The 24396-nt window shown below is 38.4% G+C and overlaps 1 protein-coding gene across 4 annotated transcripts in view; it reads left to right on the top strand.

Annotated features, from left to right (window-relative positions):
* Nucleotides 1-2516: 2516 nt before the first annotated feature.
* The window catches only part of NECTIN3 (nectin cell adhesion molecule 3), a 133177-nt gene continuing 111297 nt past the window's right edge, over nt 2517-24396 (top strand). For 2 of the 4 annotated variants that reach the window (XM_045088325.1, XM_045088326.1), the window contains exon 1: nt 3999-4602. In XM_045088325.1, the coding sequence (XP_044944260.1) occupies nt 4443-4602 (160 nt within the window). In that variant the 5' untranslated portion in view covers nt 3999-4442. Of the gene's footprint in view, nt 2711-3998; nt 4603-24396 lie in introns of those variants that run through there. The other 2 variants (XM_004761473.3, XM_045088324.1) reach the window with 2 other exon arrangements.

A 24396-nucleotide genomic window follows, 5' to 3' on the forward strand; every position in this document is an offset into this window, starting at 1 on the left:
CAGAATCTTTAGAAATTTTTTTTATTTATTAGAGAGAGAAAGAGCCGGGGTTGGAGGGCAGGAGGGGAGAGGGAGAAGCAGACTCCTTGCTGAGCAGGGAGCCCAACACAGGTCACAATCCCAGGGCCCTGGGATCATGACCTGAGCCAAAGACAAATATTTAACCAATGGAGCACCCAGGCACCCCTAAATAGAGACTCTTAAGCAATAGTCAGCGAATCATCTTCCAGCTTAAAAAACTCAACATGATCATATGCTCAAAGCCTTAAAAAATTAATAATTTTCTTCTGTTGAGTTTGTCTGTGATTAGACACACACTTGTAGACACACACTTGAGTATGCTATGTCACTACAGGTCATTTAGTAATCCGGTATGGGACTTGCATGGCAGATACTGTTCTGGGTGATTGGGCATCCACAATGAAAAAATAGATAGGTCCCTGCCCAATCTTGTGGAACTTTCATTCTAGTGAAGGGGAAAACAGACACTAAATAAAAACACAAGGTGTCAGATGGTGTCAGAGTACAATTAAGAAAATAAAGCAAGTTAAGGGGGATAGGAATGGGGGGATAGGGGAGCTCTTCGTATGGGGCAGTGATAGAACACCTGAATGATAGAGTGAAACTTGAGCAAAGATCCAAAGGAAATATGAGGGAGAAATCAGTATGAATATATAGGGGGACTCTTTTCAGTAGAAAATAATTGCATTTGATAAATGTGACATTGATGAAGATTTTGCAAGTGGGTGGACTTTTTGTGGGTTTGCAGTTAGATTTTAACTATTTGCATAGTTCTGCTTTAGAAGACTATGATTCTAGTAGAGTCACAGCAACTTATTATCAAATATAGTACCAAGTTCAAACATTCCACAAAACATTGCTCATCTCTTCCACTGAGGGAAAAGCTATACTTCTTCACGCAGCAGGTTATAAAAAATTTGCTGATGGTAAGGGGAATGAGCTGAGTACATAATGGCCCACCTTCACTATAAAATACTTTCTTTGTTTCAGAGTCAGCCATGAAATTTTATTAATAGTCTCAAACCTATCATTTGGATTATTTGAGTAAATGTATGATGCCCAGTACTGTACATAGTTACTTCTTTGTTAATATGTCAACCTTTGTTTTTTAGTTAAGAGTTAATGAACCTCAGTAATTAGCCAACAGTCTTTGAGGCAGAAAGTCGGATGGACACCATCAGTACTCTTAACCCAAAACAATGAAATCATTGTTGGCAGTAGGATCATGTTGCCTTTTGTTCAGATAATTTTCTTCTTGGAAAATACATGCATACTTTGGATTTAATGGTGCCAGAAATATTAATAAGTTAGCTATAATTATTCCTGAGCCAGTTTGTCACTCAAATAATAAAAGTGAACTTATCTGTAAAGTTAGAGAAAATGGTATAAAACACAGTAATACTTTCATGATAAAGTATTCTTTTTTTTTTAAGTCAACAGTAATTCTGGTACTTGAAAATGAATTATACCATATAAAATCTCATTCTGTAGCTAGTAATAATTTCCAACAGGAAAGCCTGGGGTGACTATGTCTTCATTTGAGAACAACATAATTTAAGACTCGACACTTAGAAAGTAGAAATTTGAGTGACCTCAGTAAATTTGTTTTTCGTGTTAAAAGGAATCTTGAGAGGTCAGTGGTGCCCAGCGGAAGGCAAGAACTTGGGTCTGGCAGGAAACCCACCACATGTGGCTTGAAGTATTTTCAATTAACCTCTCTGCCTAGGTTCCTCCCCTTGTGCAGTAGGGATAATAGTAACTGCTATCTTCCATAGGAAGTAAGCCTGTGCTTTGACACCGGCCAAAGATGCTATATCAACACAAATGATTAATATTAGAACATAATGCCAGTATGCACATAAAATACCAGCATAGTGCTCTTTTAATGCTTGTATAATACCTATAAATACTGCTCTTCCATGCTCTGGCTTCACTTTAGGTCAGAGAAGAATGTAATCATAGTATGTCACTAATCGAATTTCTGAAATTATGGAGGAAACATATTTTTTAAAGCTCCATATCATCCTTTTGAGAAGCGCTAAACCTGCTAATCCCTTATGGTCTCTTGTAGCAATTGCACAATGGCCCCCCATATTAAGCTTCTGGCACCTTTTCAAATGCTGGCTAAATTACTTTTTCTGGAAACTGGAACCATCAGGGGAAGGCCAGGGGAATGAAATTGGCTAACGATATTAAAATTTTGGTTGTTTAACATTTAACTGGCTCTCAACAACGTGTTGAAGTGCTATCTAAACAGATAATTAGCTAGTCGCTGCACGGTGGGCTTTATGTAAATTTAGCAGGGAAATTAGGTTTAGAGAATGAGAAAATAGGAAAAGAAATTTTCTCAAGGGAAGCGGTGGTGTCAGCACAACTGAGGAATGTCACAATAGCTGCATTTCGTCAATTATGATCATCATCAGGGGATCTCCGGGAAAGACGCAGGACAAGGTTTATTCATAAGCGCATCCTGAGGATAGACGATGGAAAGGAGTGGCTGCGGGAGACAGGCTGGATGAGAGACAGAGAGAGAGAGAGAAAGAGAAAGAAAGAGAGAGAAAGAGAAAGAAAGAGAGAGAGGATGGAGGAAGAAAGGTACTAAACCGAGCACTGGGAGACAGGATGGGAGGCGCAAGTTGAGAAAGAAAAAGAGCGGTAGGCAGGGGTAGAATGGTGTATAGCTTTGCAGGTGAGTAAAGCACTGTAAACCAATGGGTGGAGGGGTGGGGGGTGGTGGCTAGTGATGGAAGGGGTGTGATCTTGGCGGCAGGCAAGCATTAGTTTAGCTGCGCCAGGCGGCTAAATCCTTGTTCGACTTTCCTTCTTATTGGGAGCACATTTCTTGCTTTTGGTGGAGATGTCAGGGCCCATATAGAATTAATGGTGTTAGGACTGAGGACGTATGTCCTCTGCCTCCAGTCCCCTTGGGACAGTCCAAACTGTCCTTCGCCCCTGCAGAACTGCCAGGGGTAGTGGCTTCAAGGTCAGGCCACCCCGGCTTCGCGTGGCGGGCGGAAGAGGAGGGTAGGGCGCGTAGCCACCTGGGGTGAGGGAGGGTCCTGGGGCATCCCAGACCTCTTACGGGCAAATGCTTAACACTTCCCGAGGTCCCTTTACCGCGATCAGTTCAGAGGAAAACAGGCAATGAAAATAAAATTACACGTGCGAACATGCAAATGAAACAAAACCGAAGAAAAACACCACCGCACTCTAGGCGCTCCGATGGGGGAAATCCATGGCCTCCTGTTGCCAGTTGCCCGGCGAGGACAGCGGACAGCTCGGCGGCCGGAGAAGCAAGAGCGAGAAAGCAAACCTTCCGGGGCCCCTCTTCTCGCTCGATTTCGCTGACCCTTCCACCAAGCCGCCCTCCCAAGAGAAGGAGCAAGAAAAACGCCTGGTGCAAACAAGCCTGGGAGGGCTGGGGGACGTGGAGCTGGAAAGAGAGGAGGGATTCGGAGAGCGCCGCTGTCCCGAGAAGCAGGAAGGAGAAAGTCTCTCCTTTCGGCCCCGGGCGTCCCCGGCGAGGAGGGAGAGGACTAGTTCTGCAGGCTATGTACAGCCTCCTAGACAGGGACCTTTAGCGTGGGCAACGGAAGGGCAGCCCCATCCTGCCTGCCCCTCCTCACTTCCCCCCACCCCCCACCCCTCCTGTCCCGGCTCCCCGCCAGAGGGAGAGCGCGGCCCGGGCGAGGAAAGCAACCAGCGCGATGGTCCCGCCGCCCTCCGCCTCCGTCTGCGCCGGGGCCGCGGTGGACCCGCGAGGGGCGGAGTGGGCTAGACCATTGGAAATGTTGAGAAGGGGGGAACGAGGCGGGGACCAGGCAGGAACAGGGGGCGGGGCCTGCTAACCTATTCCAGATTTTCCTGTCCTCTAGAAAGCTCTGCTTTGGGAGAAACCCGTTATCAAAGTGGAGAGAAGAGATTTTTTTTTTTTTTAAAGGGGGAGGAGCGTGTGTAGGAGGGCGGGGTGGGAGGAGACGCGGCTTGCAGTCGGCGATCAGACGGGAGCTGGAGTTGTGCGGGGAGGGAGGAAGGGAGGGCGAGTCCCAGCGCCCGCTCTGAGGGTCGGCTTCCTCTCCCCCTCCCGTGCGGGGCGGGGTGGTGCGTTCCGAGTTCCCAGGAGTTCGAGGCGGGCGGGTGCCTGGGGGAGGGGAGTGGCGGCGGCGGCGGCTGCGGGCGGCTCCCGCCTCAGCCTCGGCAGTGGCGTCGGCGACGGCGGAGTCGAGGCAGCCGTGAGCGCTCGGCTGAGTGTCAGCCGGCGGCGACGGCTCAAGAACTGGGAGTTGGGCACCCGCGCGCCGGACCTTCCGCCGCCGCCGCCGCCGCGCCGCGGCCGCTGCTGCCGCCGCCCAGAGCCTAAGGCGCCGGGGCCTGGGGAGCCGGGGGGTGGGCGAGCGAGCGGGCCGGGGGGAGGGTGGGGGATGGCGCGGACCCCGGGGCCGGCCCCGCTGTGTCCCGGAGGCGGCAAAGCACAACTTTCCTCCGCTTCTCCCCCCGGGGCCGGACTCCTGCTGCCGCCCCCGACGCCACCACCGCTACTGCTGCTGCTCTTCCCGCTGCTGCTCTTCTCCCGGCTCTGTGGTAGGTGAAGCTCGGCAGCCCGGCGCGGGCTGAGGGCGGCGCGACCGAGGGTCCCGGCGCCGCGGCGAGCCGGCGCGGGCCGCTCTCCGGGGCGACGAGGCAGTTGTGCTCGGCGGTTGGCTGCGCGAGCGGGTACCGCGGACTTTGGCTGGAAACTTTTTGGCCGCGCCCGGGGCGAGGCCGGGGAAGGGCCGGGGCCGGCGAGTGCAGCGCCGGCCGCCCGCTCCCCTCCCCCGCTCGCCGCGCGGTTGCCCGACGCCGAGTGCTGGGTGCGCGGGGAGCTCCTCGGTGTTTGCTCGGGGGACCGTTACCTCCGCGCTGTTTCGCGGGGGAAGCCGAGGGCGCGGGCTCAGGGGCTGGGACGAAGGTGCCGGGCTGCATGTTTGCTGCCCCCTTTTTCTCCCGGTGAAACTTGAGCTCTGAGCCCGGATACCTTTAGGGACCAGAGCCCGACGGGATGAAACCTTTGGCTCCCAACCCCTCATCGCCTTCCACCCCGTGGAAGGCACCATGTTAGCCCAGCCTGCCGCATCCCCTACAGTCAGTTTTCTACGGTCGTCCGGCCCGGTTCTGCTCTGGCAGCCCCTGGGTCGCGTTGCATTGAGACCACCGCTGCCTTCCAGTTTGTAGGACGTCTCTCACACTGTCCATGTTTATTTTTGCGAACCCCGTTTGTCCTCAGGACTTCGATTGATGAGTTAAATACCTGATTGCATCCACTGTGCTGCGGCTGTTCTGATCAAAACAGACCCCACGCCTCTTCCCTGTCTCTTTCTTCCCTCGTTTTGTGTTAAGAGTTTTCCTGTCACATTTGGGAGTTAGTCTCTTTGTAAATTCGTTCCTGGGTGTCGGAACCCAGAAGTCCACTTGTTAAGGATCGTGTAAAAAAAAAAAAAAAATTGAACTCTCAGGGAAGAGAGATGGACATAAGTTATCATTAATGGAAGGTGATGATTTGAGAAAGTAGGGTCACCAGTCTTTGGGGATTAGCTCCGCCTGTCTTTTGGTAATACTGAAATATTGCAGGAAGTTATTAATTTCTAAGACTCGTACTTGGTGAGGAAGGTGGACAAGCAAAAACTCAACGTTTGCATGAAGATTGGTCTACCCAAGGCATTTGTACTGGTACATAAGGCTGCTGTTGGATCTGTGTTTAATGAAATCGTAAATGAAACCAGAAGTGTTATCAGTAATTATTAAAAGGTCCTGCAGATTTCTGGGATGGTGTGGTTTAGAAGAAAGAGTGTCCTGTTCCGGGAGGTGTGTCAGGGTAGTAGGTTATGAGAGAGGCAGAGTTTTCAGGAGATTGGCTGCCCCTTATAGGCTGAGAATTTCCTCTTACCAGTTCACCACCACGTTTCAAGGATTGTAATGAAAGTTTCTGATTTACAGAGTATAGTCTGATAAACGGCTCATTATCTAATCTACACTGTTTCTGTAGCTCCACTCCCCAGCTGTTTGGTTCCACAACACAATTCTTAATGCCGTTACCTTTTTAAATTGGTGGAAGATTCTAGGTTGAATTTGTGTACTGTTTTTTTCCATTAGGGAGGATTGTGGATTACAGTTGGGTGGGAGCAAAGTTGGAGGGGATGTTAACAGCTTAGTAGCCTGATTTAGATTGTGTTAAGGACCCGGTGAATATTATTTGTATCTCTAATAAAGGCTTATCTAGCTGGGGAAAGCCTCATAGAAGGCTGAAACTAGGTGATGTGTACAGATATTCAAGGATATAGATTTTGAGTAGTAATTTCATAGTGCTTATACAAGTGAAGTGTTGATTACTTTTGGAGGAATGCACTGGTTTTCATGTGGAAGAAAGGAGTTACTTGTTTTGGGGTTTGTTTTTTGTTTTTGTTTTTTTTCAGACCTCTTTAGTAGTGTCCTTTTGGAGGGGCTTGATATTTTTATTTTAGGTCCTAAAAATTCAAGTAATATAGGCAAATGAACTGTGATTTAGAGCAGGTGTAAACTGAAGTTTTTAGAGTCAGTTCTTGTAGTTGTAGAGACAGGCACTAGCTTTGTGTTACTGTGTGCACTGTTCTTTTGAAGAGCTTCCTTTTCTGGAGTCTAGTGTTAATAACACCCTAATTTGTGAACCCTTATGATAAGTTTTTTTCCATCAGCCTCTCTCTGTTTTAGATAGTCTTTGAGGAGGGCACAGTTGCCCTGACTTCCGGATGCTTAGTAAGAATAGAAGTGGAATTTTCTTAATGTAACCTGTTTGTTGATGTGATATTCATAGTACTACTGATAAGATTTTGTGTGTACTATTGTAGCCAGTTCTGGAATTGAAAAGATTTTTAGGCTTTAAAGAGATTGTTATCTGATTATTTGTTAATCAGAATGCTTGTTCAACATGTATGGATATCTTTTTCTTTCTGTTGCTGTTTTTTATATAAGGCTTATGTAAATTTAGCACGACCTTAGCTATGCTTAACACCTGCAGTATCATCCATTAGTGCAAGGTAATTTTTATATCATGTTCATTTGCTTAAAAAAAAATCCTTGCAACTGGTAGACTTGATATTCTGAAACCTGTTAAAAATGACATCATTTATGTTGTTTTGAGGGTGTACACTGTCTTATTTGAAGAACTGAACTTTTAAAACATTTATAAACTGTCAGGTTTTTTTTCTTTTTTGTTTTCTAAGCCTAAGAAATTCCAGGGTATAAAGGTCAAGGGCACTAGATTTACAATACCATGTGACTTCAGAAATTTCATTTATTTAAAGCTCATGATTCAGAAATTCTGTATTTTTCTTTTTATTGAAGTAGCGTTAACACACAATGTTACATTAGTTTCAGCCATATTTCTTTATGATGGCAGTAATTAATTCACAGGTGATTACATTTATCTCACTTGCTTTCCACCATTTTTCTTGAAAGGTAGAAAATACTAAAAGGGATATGGTATCAAGGAAGGAGAAGGGTAAAGACTTCTTGACCTTTGTCAGTTTCTTTTTGAATCTAGGATTCTGCGACTTTCCATTTTTCATGAAGGTTTTATCTGAAGATGGATGTTAGAAGGTGATAAAAAAGAAGATCTAATATTATATTAAACCTTTGATAGCACTTATAGTACTTTCTGTATTTCGGCACTTGTTAGGCATTTGGGGACATAAAACATGAGTAAGGCAGAGTCCTGGCTTCAAGGAGCTTACAACATTATGATGAGAGACATGAAGGAAATAGTTGCTCATAGGACAGCCCAGTGTTTATGATAGACATCTGTATGAGGTAATCGGGGGTTGCCCAGAAGAGGGATATGTATCCCTTTGGGTAAAGATATATGAATGTGAACTGAGGGGGAAAAAAATTACTTAAAAAAAAATGAGTTGCAGAGTACCTGGCTAGCTCAGTTGGTTGAGCATCTGACTCTTGATTTCAGCTAAGGTCATGATCTCAGGATCCTCCTCTAGAGGGAGCTTCTCTCCCTATCCCTCTGCCCCTGCCTCTCAAATAAATAAATCTTTTAAAAAAATTTTAAAAATCAGTTGAGTCATATCTTATTGAGATTAGGCATTGTGGTAGGTGGTACAAGTTTGGTTTCTCTCTTTCTGCTCTTTATGGTGTAGGTACTAAATAGGCAGTTTGATTCTGAAAAAAGGCTGCCACTTAACTTTTTGAATTCTTGGCAAGCTGTAAACTTAAGGTTTACTCAGTAAACTTAAGGTTTTTCATCTTTAAAAAAAAAAAGATGTTATCACCTTGCCTATAGAATTTTTGAGAGGATTAAGTCAAAGAATAAAATAAAAACACTTAGGCTGCATGGAATATAGTCAACATTCAAATATTAGCACTTATTAGATTGCTCCTTATAAACTAACCTGCCTGGTATTTGTCATTCTTAAATTCTACCCTGATATCTTGATTAACTGGGTTTTCAAGGTAACTGACTTACTCTGTTTGCACTTTATTTTGTGTATATAATGCAGTGTTTTTCAAATATTTGTTAAATTCAGATAAAATATTCAGAAGACCAGTTTTCAGAATATTAGGATATAGTGAAATTAACTAGCTTGTGTAATTGTATGGAACCAAATTGAATCTTCACTTGATGTAGAATGCATTTTAAGATTTGGCAGTTCCGTAAGGTTGCTTGGAATGTTAGTGTTTATACGGAAAATGTAGAGTTGGAGAAAAGTGTCACAATTAAGTTTACTTTCTCAAGTTACTGATGGTATCAGATTGGGGCCTATAATACATACTACCTATATAAATTTTTCTGCATCCTAAACAGATATAATTGGAAAGTGAACCAAACTTAGAAGCAAGCAAAAGACCCAGATCTTCCATTCTTATATTTAGCTACATCATCAGAAATAGGACTTGGAAAAAACTGGGCAGTTGTATATTTGTGTGTGCATATATGTATTTACCATCTTACTTTATTTCACCTATGCTTCCATATATTTATATATGTTTAATTTAGTGACTCAGCAACTCTGATGTACATTTTGCATCAGTGTAGTTAAGTAAAACTTAGGGCTTATTGCCTGTTTTTTGGAAATTATTGAAAAGAAGCTGAATGGGATACTCTTGTTAAAAAATGGAGTATTTTGACATTTTGTAATTTGCCTTTTTAAAATTAGTAAAATTTTTATAGCATATTCTGTAATTCATTAAGGTGCTCTTAACAATTTATAATAAAGACAAACTAATTGTCAGTCATCTGCTAATTAAGATGAGTAGGAAAAAAAATTACCTGTTGCATTGTGAGTGGATATTCTTAAACTGGAATTTGAGGCATATGTGAGAATATGCCAGTTCATAACTGGATTAAGTGGCTAAGAATTGGCAGTATGCTTTTCAGCACCTCAGATGATTATTTTGTAGGTGTAAGATAGTAAATTATGATACATGCAGCTCTATAGATAGGAGAGGAAAGTTTAAAAATCTTTGATTTTCTTTAACTTTATTGGTTAAAAAGAATCAGTTATTCTTATTTTAAATAGGTTGGCTTTGCACTGAGTGGAGGCTTTTTAGGCTCTCAGCCTAGGGTTATTGGAAAGAAATAGATTAAAGGTTGGGGGGCTATAAATCACTGTTTTCAGCTGGCTGGGGTCAGCAGAAGTAGGGTGTGCAGGTGTGTCCATGTCTTAGTTATTAGGAAATCTTTTTGAAACAACATCCTAGGCCCCACCATGGACTTCCTGGAACAATTTTTGCAAGGGGGGTGGATATGGAGCCTGGGGATTTGGGGTGTTTGTATATTAAGAGACATCGTCATATGATTCTTTGTTTCCTCAGTGAGTGCTATTTATTACAGCATTTTAATTTATGATTTGACCAGATATGGTCCCTCTTCTGAAAGAATATAGTCCACTGTTTTGTTCACTAATGTATCAGAAATACTTGGCGTGTTGTAGGCACTCAGATTTCTTTATTTCAAGAGTTTAACAGCAAAATCAAATTAATCTAATCCAGCACTGTCCAACAGAAATATAATGGAGCCATATACATGATTTTAAGTTATCCTGATACCACATTAAAAGTAATAAAAGGAATAGGTGAAATTAACCTTAATAATATATTTTATTTAACACAATATAACCAATATCACTTCATCATGTTACATTTTCTTCCTTAGTAAGTCTTTGAAATTTGGTGTGTATTTTACACTTACTGATTGTTATTTTAAACTAGCTATATTTCTTGTGCTCAGTAGTCAGTTGTGGCTGGTGGCTACCATTATTGGTCAGTGCAGATCTAAATTGTAGTCTCTAAATTGTTGTGCCCTTTTTTTGGTCCTTACTTACTAAGCCTAAAATGACATTACCCTTCCTGCCTACCAACTCAAATTCTCAAGTACCTGGTTTAAGGTTAATTTTCTCTGTGAAACCTTCTCTTACCACTTCCTGCCTAAAATGAGCAAATTCTTTATAAAGTAGTTAGTCCTTATACTTGTTATGTAGTATGTAATTACAAGTTCTTTTGTGATATGTGCTCTTTGCAGTGAAGATCTTGCCTCAGGCTTCATTGTGTGTATCATAACACATATCACAGAATAAACAAAGTATTTTTCAGAATATCTAGATTTTAACATTTGCTTTTTCTCCTGTTTAAGAAACTGACCAAATTTGCTGTACTATAAATGGCATCAAGGGAATACTTGGTTTATGATTTCATCTTTCATGTTGAAATAAAATAGTAAAATACAATAATAGCTATACTAGGTAACTATGAAACTTTTCTGAACTTGATTTTATTTCTTATCTGATCTTAGATGTCTTTTATTCCTCAGTCCCTGGATGCCTACCCTCTTCTATGTTTAATAGTGTGACGTGCGATCACATTATTAAACATGCACATGCATATTCTATTCCCCTCCCCCCCCTCATGTTTTTAGGTTTAGAGCAATGTTTGCCAAGGTGTGTCTATGGACCTTAAGTCTCAGAAGATATGTTTCTAGGGGAAAGTACCATGATGAAAAAGACCTGGGAATGGGAAAAACTAACCATATAACCCCCTTATGTAAAGTCACTATGTGCCTTAGTTTGTTAATTGTCTAATTGTTAATTAGTTTGTTAATTGTCTAATTCTTCCACAGATACCCTGTTTGCAAATTAATTAAACTTTCTTTTTTTTTTGTAATACCTGTTATATTGCAGAAACTGTATTTTACAGAACACACTAGAAAATACATCCTTAGGTTTATATATTTTATATTATTCCTATTTTGACATACCTATTCCTACCTTCCAAGATGAGGGAATATATGTATGTATGTATGTGTGTGTGTGTGTGTGTATAAAATACATGATAAAAATAATAAATAAATAAATAAACTTATTTATTTATATATATTTATACATATATAAATATATATAAGAGGTTGGTAGGTTTTAAAGATGTTGTTTGATGAGGTAGTTCTTCATTGGTTTTTCTTTTTTCTAAAAATTCCTTTTGCTCTCCTTAGTTCTCTTTATTCCACATTGTCTTATCCATTTTGAATCTGAGGTGTTTGCAGAGTTGACCTAGAAGGAATGCAATTTTTTTTCCCCTTTGGTATTGCAATATCAGTTGTGTATTATTTATCTCAGGACTTATGTAGTTTAAGCAGCTTCTGAGTGACATACCTCACTTTATGTATAACACATTTCACTGTAGGTTTGAATTTTTGAAATAAATTAGGTAAATTTAAGATAACCAATTGTTTTGTAATGGGAATATGTCAGTGCTGTTACTAAAAAGGACATAAAAAAACAAAGAGACAGTTATAAAAACAGGTGCATACAGTGAGGATTCCAACTTGGTGTTGAGAACATTGTATAAAATTAAGAGTGTACTTGACTCTTCTAATGGCTTCAGAGGAAAAACAAAAATATTAATGAAATGTTAGTATTGCTAAACTGTGGCGAGACATTTTCATTTAATTATTTCTGTGTGTTATCCACGATAGACATTATTGTTATTACTAAAATATCTTAGGCCATTGTTTTTGAAAATTATTAATATGATTTCTAATTTAGTCTTAGCTATTGCGGGCTAGATTAAGATTCATTTCACAAGTGTCCTGTCATTATGAACTCCAAATTCCCTTCTAATTTGATTTAGATTAGAGATAATCATTCATGGCTATAAGTTCAATTTAATATTGACTAAGTCAACCATTAAACTGTCTAGTTTTTAAATCTGCTTAGAGATACCCGGATCCTTTATTTTAAATGTAAAGTTTTTAAAAAGCTTCTTTATTTTTTATTGAAGAGATTCAAGTGGGAGAAAGTACTTTGTCTAGTCGTCTCATTAAGGGCACAGGGCTAGAGCGTCATAGCATTTTTCACTAAACCATGAGTCTGCATATGTTAATGGCTCTAGCAGCTATTCTAAATCTGATTTCTGCTTATTAAACTTAGAAGAGATTTTAAAAAATTACCAGAAAGAAAAGCCTTCAGTAATATGTGCAAGTAATGCAGTTATATCAACTTTTATAGTAGTTTCACCATTCTTACAAGCATTGTAAATATATGATTATAAATATACTTATATGATTATTTAATTAATTAATTTATTTATGCAGCTTTGGCTAATATTAAAACCAGAATGAACTTTAACATTAAAGTATAATGGTAGGAACTCCTGTTCCCTTTCAAGTCGTTACCTTCTGCTTCTTGTACACTAGTGCAATGTCAGAAATTTGTTATTTTTTTCTTTTAAAACTGGTATAGCTCCTATGTTGCCTGACTGATTTTGAATGTAAAAAAATAAGGCATATCAAGGCTAGAATTAATAACACTAATGATGACATCTCTCTTTAGCAAGAAATAAACAGTTTAGGCTATTGACATTCTTTTCTGTATTTAAGATAGATTATTTTTACACTTTTTAAGTGAAAAAGCATTTCAACTTTTCGATTCATAAGAATTAGCAGTTATGGTAGCTCTTTTGAAGCCATGGATTGTTCGTCAAACTTATTTTTCCATATTATGTATAAAAGGATCTGGACATTGACACAGTTTTGTTATATTTATAACTAACAGTGCAAATGTTTAAGTGCATAAGTAGTTGGTGAAATCTGTGTAGTGTGTGCAAAAAATGTGTCTTGCCTTCTAAAAGCTTTAATCTTAACAACATCTGTTAAAATATAAAAACAAATCTGAAACTGCCTAAGAAAAATACATCGCTTTCTTTGGGGATACTACTGTTGCTTTGCTGCCCTCTACAGTTGTCTAAAATAGTCACTCTAGATTTTTCTTCAGTCAGATGATTAAAATACTTACTAGACCTGTAAACTTCAGGAGTAGGATGAGTAAAATTTACTACTAAAATATAATGTTTAGTCACAACAGTAGATCCATGCCTGCAATGCAAAAAGTAAAGGACTTAGAAATTAGGGGATAGATGAGGGGACCATTGAGCATCAATCAGTAAATAGGTAATAGAGCACCAACTGACTGTGAAGTAGTTGAGAGGATACCTCAGTGAAATAAGACATAGTGGTTGGTGCCAAGTTTATTTAGTAAAACTAACTGCATGCTAAAATATAGACAAAGATATTTGTAAGGACATTGTAACCAGTATGATACATCCTTTAAAAAAGATCAGTAAGGCCTGGAAGAGTCAAGGAACGCTGATTAGAGGAGGTGAAACTTTAGAACTCTGTCTTCAGGAATGGATTAAGTTTGGACAAGTAAAACAGGGTTACTTCAAACAGGGAAAAGAATATTAAAACACAAAGCAGGTCTGTTACACAGAAAGGACTGCGTAGGCAAGGGCCTTGGATTCTTTCTTAATAAATGTAAAATATAATTGTTAGGAGAATTGGAGTTAGAATGTGTGTGTGTGTGCATGCATGTGCCCACATGCATGTGTGTGTGTTAAATCCAGTTACTTAGCCTCTCTGCCTTTTTCATTCCCTACAAAGTTGGCTAAATACTTCATTCACAGACTTGCTGTGAAAATTAAATGAAATCTTCATGAATCTTGCATTGTAAATACAACTAACAATAATGCAGGGGAAAATGAATTGTCTCAGAAATATAAAAGTATTGTGGGATTATAGAAGGAGCAGTTTTATTGGTAATGGAGGATCTAATTCTGTAGCTGAACCTTGAAGGAAAAATTTAGATTTCCATTTGTGAGGAAAAGTCAAAGAAAAAGGGCATTCCAGCTTGAAAAAAAATCACTGGACTGAGAGCTCTCTAGAAGAAGTGTTCCCATGTGGTTCAAGCATGAAGTTTTTGTAGGGAAGTCGTGGATTTTTTTTAAACTTTGCTGATGCTGAGGAGAGTAGACTTTGTATGGTAGGCAGTGAGGAGCTTTTGAAGCCAAGTAACTACTGAGTCTTTCTGTGATTTGAGGATATTGTATAGCTCTGATAACAATGTATATTGTTATATATGGAGGGTATGAGAGATAAAAGGGAAAACTATTGTAATTGTCCATGGAAGACAAGGTTGTGGAGACAAATGGCAATTTGGCAAAAGGCTTGAATGGACCTAGTGTTTGGATATCACAGTGAGTGAAGAAGGAAGAGTTGGATGTATACTTAATGGTTGTCTTTTGAATGGCTGGCAAAGGATTGTAATAAAAGGGTTGATTAATTTTCGTCCCTTAACTTTTTTGGAGGCATTTAAATTGTGGTACCTCAGGGATACATTTTAGAGCTGTAGTTGGAAATTTATTGTGAGATGGTGGGGTTGGTATGTGGAATTGGGACTTACTGGGATTGAGGTATTTGGAATAGATGAATTGTTTGAGAAAGAGGTAGTAGAAGGGGAGGAGAGAGAGAGAGAAGAGAAGGAAGAAGAGGAAAGGGAATTGGGTAGAGGACTGGGAACGTTCTTTTCAAGATTGTGGTATTTTAATCGCATAAGAAGGAGGGAAGATAAGAAAAAAACTTACTTGATAAATAGACCAATATCTTTGATGTCAGTTATCTCCCTCACCCTCTCAACCCCACCAAAGACAGACAAATACCATCATAAAAACTAAAAAAGATTTTAAGAGAGATTAAGGAAATAATTCCACTTATAATTGCTTCAAAAAGAATAAAATACCTAGGAATAAATTTAATCAAAAAGATGAAAGACCTGTACTCTGTAAAAACTGTAGTACATTGATGGAAGTGAAGATAACACAAGACTTAAATGTGAGACCTGAAACCATATAGCTCCCAGAATTGTTATGTTGAAGCTCTAAGTCCCAATGTGATGGTATTAGGAAGGGTTCTTTGGGAGATAATTATATTTAGATGAGGTTCTTGAGGTTAGAGCCCCATGATGAGATTAGTGGCCTTATAAGCAGAGGAAGAGACTTCAGAGTTTCCTGTTTACATCATGTTGTGGATAAGGTAAGAAGTCAGCCATCCATAAGCCTGATCTTGGACTTCTTGGACTTCCTGTCCTCTGAACTATGAGAAGTGTTTGCTGTTTAAGTTACCTAGTCTGTATTTTGCTATAGCAGCCTGAGTTGACTAAGACATCAACCAAGGTCCTGAATTAGAAACATTAGGAACTTAACTTTCATTAAAAGGAAATTTTTTGAAGGATATCAGGTGGTTTAGGTATGGAAATTAAGATACAGAAGAGACTAGGCATCTAGAACAATATCCAGAACTACAGCCAAGGTAATGCCAAGGGACAGTCTGTCAGGGTCATTCCTTTTTGCTTCTTAAGACACTGGATGTTATAGCTTTGCCTCTTAGACTGGCATTACTATTCTTAGAAACTGGATATTGTTATCATAGCACAGGTGAATATATTTTCTAATGGTGTCACTACAAAAAGTTGAAGAAAAGTTTTTAAAAAGAAATGTGTAGTTGACATACGGTGTTCTATTAGTTTCAGATGTACAACATAGTGACTTGACAATTCTACACATTAGGCTATACTTATCACAATAAGTATAGTTACCATTTGTCACCATGCAATGTTGTTCTAATATTATAGACATTTTTATTCTCTATGCTATACTTATCATCCCCATAACTTACTTTATAACTATAAGTTTGTACCTCTTATCCCCTTCACCTATTTCACCCATCCCTACAACCCCTTAATGTCTGGCAACCACCAGTTTGTTCTCTGTATTTGTGATTCTGTTTGTTTCTACATTTGTTTTTTAGATTCTATAAGTGGAATCGTATGGAACTTACCTTCTTTGTCTGACATATTTTACTTAGCATAATCCACTGTAGGTCCATACCTGTTGTTAAAAATGGCCAGATCTCATTCTTTTTTATGGGTGAGTAATATTCCATTTTGGTGGGGGGGAGAATGTGTGTATGCCTCACCTTCTTTATCCATTCATTTACTGATGAACACTCAGGTTGCTTCCATAACTAGTAAATACACTGCAGTAAACAGAGAGGTGCATATTTTTTAAATCAGTGTTTTTGTTTTCTTTGGGTAAATACCTAGTAGTGGAACTACTGAATCATGGTATTTCTATTTTTAACTTTTTGAGGAACCTCTGTACTGTTTTCCACAAGAGGTTTCACCAGTTTACATTCCCACCAACAGTGCATTATATAGTCCTTTTCTCCACATCCTCGCCAGCACTTGTTTTATCTTGTCTTTTTGATACTAGCCATTCTGACAGGTGTAAGGAGATATATCTAATTGCGGTTTTGATTTGCATTTCCCTGATGATTAGTGATGTTGAACATCTTTTCATGTGTCTATTGTCCCTCTGTATCTTCTCTGGAAAAATGCGTGTTCAGGTTATCTGCCCATTTTTAATTGGATTATTTGTTTGTTTTGGTCCTGAGTTGTGTAAGTTCTTTATGTATTTTGAATATTAACCTCTTACAAGATACATCATTTATAAATATCTGCTCCCATGCATTAAGTAGTCTTTTTGTTCTATCGATGGTTTCCTTCACTGTGCAAAGGTTTTTTTATTTGGGTGTTGTTCTAATGTTTATTTTTGCTTTTTTTCCCCTTGTCTGAGGAGACATATCTAGAGAAATGTTGCTGAGGCCAGTGTCCAGTAGATTCCTGCCTTTGTCTTTAAGGAACTATATGGTTTCAGGTCTCACATTTAAGTCTTTAATCCATTTTGTTTTTGTGTATGCTGTAAGAAAGTGGTCCAGTTTCTTTTTTCTTTTCTTTTCTTTCTTTTTCATGTAGGTGTTCTATTTTTTCAACATCCTTTATTGAAGAGAATTTTTGCACCCATATTATATATTCTTGCCTCCTTCGTCTTAGATTAATGACCATATAAGTACGGGTCTGTTTCAGGGCTTGATATATATGTCTGTTTTTTATGCCACTATACTTTTTTAATTAGTACAGCTGTGTAGTATATCTTGAAATCTGCGATTGTTTTGGCTATTAAGGTCTTTCATGGTTGCATTCAAGTTTCAGGATTATTTGTTCTAGTTCTATGGAAGATACTTTTTTTTTTTAATAGAGATTGCATTGAATCTGTAGATTGCTTTGGATAAAATGGACATTTTAATAATACTAATTTTTCTAATCCATGAGCATGGTATAGCTTTTCATGTGATTTTGTGTTATCTTCACTTCTATCAATGTACTACAGTTTTTATAGAGTACAGGTCTTTCATCTTTTTGATTAAATTTATTCCTAGGTATTTTATTCTTTTTGAAGCAATTATAAGTGGGATTGTTTCCTTAACCTCTCTTAAAATCTTTTTTAGTTTTTATGATGGTATTTGTCTTTGGTGGGGTTGAGAGGGTGAGGGACAGTGGGAGAAGCACATTGATAATGGTAAGGTCCAGGAACAGAATGTAAATAGAAAGATTAAGAACACAGATGAGAGAGGATAGCTTTAGAAATGATGAGCAGCTCTTTTTTCTACTAGACAGGGGACAATAACATGGTGGGTGAAGATACAGAGAAATGTCAAGGTCTAGAAAAGGGAGGTTGTGGCAAGGCTTGGATCTTCATGTTATAAATTATATATTTTGAGAATAAGTGAGTGTAGGGTAATATGGGACTTAATAGAATTTTGAGGGCAAAAATGAAATAAGATATTAACTAAGAATGAATAAAATAATGGGTCAGTATTTGAAAGCATGAGTTAGCATAACATGAACTTATAAAATACAATGATATGGAGGTAGTAATAAGTTTATGTTGGTGGTTAGTATTTAGTTGAGCACTGTGTCTACTAGAATTATTCTAGGTACTGAGTAAAGCTAGCTGATAGAGTAAAATGTGAGGGTACCTGGGTGGCTCAGTTGTTTAAGTGTCTGCCTTTGGCTCAGTTCATGATCTTAGGGTCTTGGGATCTAGCCCCACATCAGGCTCCCGGCTCAGTAGGAAGTCTTCTTCTCCCTCTTCCTCTGCCACTCCCCCTGCTTGTGCTCTCTCACTTTCAAATAAATAAAATATTAAAAATGTGTTCTTGAGGACCAATTGTATTTATATATTGACAAAAGTAGAATAGAGCCAGAGTGCCGAGTACCTTTTGAATATGATGTAATTGTTACTGAAAGTTTGGGAGCAGAAAAAAAGACACAGGAATGAAGTATTGAAGCAATATTTACTTATCATAAGTGGGATTATCTAGTTGTGGAGGTATTAAGGCCTGAATTAGGATGGCAGTGGTAGAAATGAAAGGGAAAAGTTTAAAAAAATAATTAAAAGACAAAATAATATATATTGATGATCCCAGTATATGAGGAGTGCATTTGGAGTTTGCATATTAGACAGATGGGAGAATCGTTTAAATATTGCTGGAATGGAGGTTGAGGTAAGAATTAAGATACTACATGGAAGGGTTTATTAGTTTCTTAGGACTGCCACAAGAAAATATCACAAACTGGGTGGCTTACAACAGCAGAAATTTATTCTCTCGCAGTTCTGGAGCCTAAAAAGTCTGAAATCAAGGTGTCAGAAGGACCACATTTCCTCTGAGACTCTGGGTAGAACTCTTTTTTGTCCCATCCTAGTTTCTGATGGTGGCCATCAATCTTTGGCTTTCCATGGGTTTCATTTCTACAGTCTCTTTTTTTGTTATCATGGCATTTTGCTTTTTGTATAAATATAGTCACATTGGATTAAGCCCACCCTCCTCCAATAAGACCGTATCTTAACTTACATTTTAATTACCTATGAAAAGACCGTATTTCCAAGGTCTTTGGAACCTTGGTTCCAAAAGTCACATTCACAGGTACTTGGAATTAAGGGTTACAGTGTATCTTAAGGGTAACATAACTCAACTTGTGACAAAGGAGTAATGATTTTGGTTTTGACTGAGTTAACTGAGATTTTGAGGCTTGATTTGAATCAAAGTGCCAAGTGAACATAGCATTAGAAGATGTGAGGTATTAGTTTGTGAACAGGCTGGAAACATAGAATAATGAAATATTAAAACATTTTATTGACATACATAAGTAGAAAAGTATTCATTGTAATTGTGCAGTTGGATGAACTGTTGCAAAGTGAGCATGTCCATGAAACTATCACCCTGGTTGAGAAATAAATCTTTACTGGCACTCCAGAAGCCCCCTTACACTCTTACACTCTTTCCAGTCACAAATCTCTGTTTTCCCAGTGAAAACTGCAATTGTGACCTCTAACACCATAAATTACTGTTATCTGTTTTTGAACTTTATATAATACTTTTTTGTTGATGTTGTGAGATTCATTCGTGTTGTTAAATGTAGCATTATTTTAGCACCACTATGCAGTATTCTGTCCATTGCTGATCCATAATTTATCAGTTTTAATGTTGGACAGACGTTTGGGATGTTTTTGCTTTGAGGCTTTTTTGAAAAGTACTGCTATGAACATCACATACCTTTCTTTTAGTGGTGTATTTGCTGGATCATTTTATGCATGTTCTTGTTGAATAAGTTCTTTGCTTGAGAGATTCTCTCCATCTCCCTTCCCCTCCCCCCACCAGACAGAATGGCTAAAATTAACAAGTCAGGAAATGACAGATGTTGGTAAGGATGTGGAGAAAGGGGAACCCTCCTGCACTGCTCGTGTAGCCACTCTGGAAAACAGAGTGGAGGTTCCTCAAAAAGTTGAAAATAGAGCTACCCTATGACCCAGCAATCGCACTACTGGGTATTTACCCCAAAGATACAAATGTAGTGATCCAAAGGGCCACATGCACCCCAATGTTTATAGCGGCAATGTCCACGATAGCCAAACTATGGAAAGAGCCTAGATGTCTGTCGACACATGAGTGAGTAAAAAAGATATGGTATCTGTCTACAATGGAATATTATACAGCCTTCAAAAAATTCAAATCTTGCCATTTGCAACAACGTGGATGGAACGAGAAGGTATTGTGCTAAGTGAAATAAGTCAATCAGAGAAGACAATTATCATATGATTTTACTGATATGTGGAATTTGAGAAAAAAGGCAGAGGATCATAGGAGAAGAGAGGAAAAAATTAAACAAGATGAAACCAGGGAGGGAGACAAACCATAAGAGACTCTTACTCTCAGGAAACAGACTGAGGGTTGCTGGAGTGGAGGGATTTACAAGGGATGGAATGGCTGGGTGATGGACAGTGGGGACAGTATGTGCTGTGGTGAATGCTGTGAATTGTGTAAGACTGATGAATCACAGACCTGTACCCCTGAAACAAATAATACAATAAACAAATAATACTTAATAAAAACAAATAATAATAAATAAGCAAATAATACTTAATAAAAAATAAAAAGAAAAATATTTCTCATTATTTACAGGCATATAAAAATCTGATGATTTAGCTATCATGAACTTCTATCGAGAGACCTTGCTAAATTCATTTATTTCTAATACTTTGTCCAATCTTTTGGATTCTCCATCACACATCATGCTATCTGTGAAAAATGAAAGCCTTATTTCTCTCCAATCCTTATACTTTTTTTTAAATAAAATCCTTATCAGATTAGGAAAGTTTCTATTCCTGGTTTACTAAGAAATTTTATCATGAATGGTGTTTAATTTTATCATTATCTTTTAAAAAAATTTTTTAAAAGATTTTATTTATTTGACAGAGACACAGTGAGAGAGGGAACACAGCAGAGGGAGTAGGAGAGGGAGAAGTAGGGCCCCCATGGAGCAGGGAGCCCCTTGTGGGGCTCCTTCCCAGGACCCTGGGATCATCACCTGAGCCAAAGGCAGATGCTTAATGACTGAGCAACCCAGGTGCCCCACAAATACAATGTCTTAAATTTGAGGTGATTAGATGAATTTCCCCTCCTCCCCCTTTTTTTTTGAAGATTTATTTATTTTACAGACAGAGATCACAAGTAGGCAGAGAGAGAAGAGGGGGAAGCAGGCTTCCCGCTGAGCAGAGAGCCTGGTGTGGGGCTTGATCCCAGGACCCTGAGACCATGACCTGAGCTGAAAGCAGAGGCTTAACCCACTGAGCCACCCAGATGTCCCTTTCCCCCCCCTTTTAAATAATGTGTTAAATTCCATTTTAAGAAAATGTTAAACTATCTTGTGTTTTTGGAATAATCACAGTTTGGCTTTGATGAGTATATCTCTTATTATATCACTGGAGTCAGTTATTTTCTTTTCTTCATCTTTATCAATTGTGTTGGAATAGTCCTTTCTAATGATCTTGCCAAGTTTTGGTATCAAGGTTATTCTGGGCTCAAAAAAACTAGATTTTCTTTAATCTGTGTCACTTAGGACCATTCTGTTTTTGTAGGTATTTGTCTGTTTTGTGCTTTCAGATCTAATGACATGAAGTTTTTTGGTGTTTTTTTTTTTTAAGGATTTTTTTTAAAAAGATTGTATTTATTTATTTGACAGTGATCACAAGCAGGTAGAGAGGCATGCAGGGGAGGTGGGTGGAAATAGGCTTCCTGCCAAACAGAGAACCCAGTGCGGGGCTCAATGCCAGGACTTTGGGATCATGACCTGAACCGAAGGCAGAGGCTTAACCTGCTGAGCCAACCAGGAGCCCTTTAATGAAGTTTTTTTAATGTCCTCTTATTACCTTTTTAATTTTTTTTTTTTTGAATATCTGAAGAATCTGCAGTGATGTGCCCCCTTTTCATCCTCTTATTTGTAATTTGTGTCAGTTTAGTTTCTGCATCAGTCTTGCAGGGAGTTTTATCAATTTTATTAGACTTAACCAAAGAACTCACCTTTGATTTGTTATTGATCTTCTCTATTTTAAGGTTTTTTTTTTCTGTTTCATTATTTTCTGTTCCATAGTTTCTTCTCCCTTTTTTGGAGGGTTTATTTCCTATTACTTTTCCGCTTCTTGACATGAATGATTATCGATCTGCAGCCTTTCTTTTTTCTTATATATACATCTGAGCCTATTTTTTTCCCTTTAGTCATGATTATCATTTTTGAGTCTTGGGTTATTTCAAAATTATCTCTGGGGCACCTGGGTAGCTCAGTTGGTTGAGCATCCACCTCTTGGTTTCAGTTCAGGTCATGATCTCAGGGTTATGAGATCAAGCGGGTGTCAGGCCCTGAGTTAGTTTCCGCACTCAGCTTGGAGTCTGCTTGAGAGATTCTCTTCATCTCCCTTCTCCTCTGTCCCCCACCCCCCCACCCCCGCTTGTGTGGGCACTTAGCTTTCTCTTTCTGAAATAAATAAAACCTTAAAAAATATATATTATGTAACTAAACATGAAGATATTTTAGTGCCCCTAGTTTTTTATTTTTAGCTTAATTACATTGTGTCAAAGAACTTGTGTCTGATTTCAGTCTTTGGGCACAACATTAGGTCAATGTTGAAATTCCCCGTATAATTGAAAAGAATGTACATTGTGCTTGTTCAGTTATTTGTTTTCTCTGTGTGTTATATATCAATTAAGTCAAGTTGGTTGCATTGTTCAATCTTTATCCCTTTTGATTTTTTCCCCCTACTTTTTCAGTTAATTACTGTGAGGTGTGTTAGAATGATATTCCATGATGTGGATTTGTCTTTCTTTTTTTTCTATACATTCTGTGAAGTTTTGCTATGTATACTTTGAGGCTGAATTATAAAGTACAGTTAAATTTGGAATTGTTCTACCTTTTGGCACCTGACCCTTTTATCATTATTAAATGGCCCACTATCTCTTGCAATACTTCTTTCCTTAAAGTCTACTTTGTTTGATTTTAGTATAGCTACATTAGGTTTATTTTGGTTAGTGTTCACATTTTCTCTTTTCCCCAGCCTTTACTTTCAACCTTCCTGCACTCTTAAATTTAAGGTGTATCCTTTGTAAGCAGCATTTAATTGTTTATATCAAAGCTGCTAAGCTTTGTCTTTTATTTGGCATATTTAGTTATTTGTAATTAATCACTTACATATTTGGGCTTAAATCTGTTATGTTACATTTTAATTTCTACTTGTGCATATGTTCTTTGTTTTATTTGTTTATTCGTTTCTTTCCATTATATTACTTTTCATTCTGTTTTCCCCTTTATTAAATTGTTTGTTTTGTAGGTTCTTACTGTTCATTCAGTAGCTAGAGATTATAAAATATGTTCTTGATTTTATTAAAGTTCAATAAAATTACTATGTTAAATATATTATTCCACTTTAGACAATACAGGAAAACGTCAAACTCTTTTTTAACTCTATCCTTATTTTGCTATTAGTGCTAGCATCTGTGTCTGCGTGTGTGTATCCTTTAAGACATTGTTTTATGCAGTAGGTGTTTATTTAGTTTTTGCAATATGTTTACTTTTTCTATAGTTCTTTTTCTCTGAAACTTGTAGTTTCCCTCTGGAATCCTTTTACTTCTGCCTGAAGAACATCCTTTGTATTTTCTTTAGTGAGAATCTCCTTAATTTCTTTTTTTAATTTTTTTTGCCTGAAATTTCTCTTAAAACATATAATAGCTTTATTGATATAGTTCACATACCATACACTTCACTAATTTAAAGAGCATAATTCATGGGTTTTTAGTATATTCAGAGGTGTACAACCATAATCATTCACTTTTAGAACATTTTCATCACTGTCTACTCCCTGCCAAAGCAGTCATTCTTCCATTTATCCTCACCCCTCCCAGTACTGGGCAATCATTAATATACCTTATATTTTCATAGATTTGCCTCTTATGTACATTTCCTGTAGATGTCATATAATATGCAGTCTAATATGTCTGATTTATTTCATTTAACATAACGATTTGAAGGTTCATCCATATAATACATATATCGGTACTTCATTCTTTTTTATTGCTACATAATCCATTGTGTACATATATCACATTTTATTTATTCATCAGTTGATGGACATTTGCATTATTTATGCTTTTTGGCTATTATGAATAGTGTTGCTATATGCATTCATTTATTAATTTTTGTATTAACATACATTTTTATTTCACTTCGGTATTTACTTAGGAGTGGAATGGTGGTAACCATAACCTTTTGAGGAATTGCCAATTTGTTTTCCAAAATGGCTATA

The sequence above is a fragment of the Mustela putorius genome, unplaced genomic scaffold, assembly GCF_011764305.1.
Source record: "Mustela putorius furo isolate JIRA1106 unplaced genomic scaffold, ASM1176430v1.1 tig00003834_pilon_pilon_pilon, whole genome shotgun sequence".
Lineage (NCBI taxonomy): Eukaryota > Metazoa > Chordata > Mammalia > Carnivora > Mustelidae > Mustela > Mustela putorius.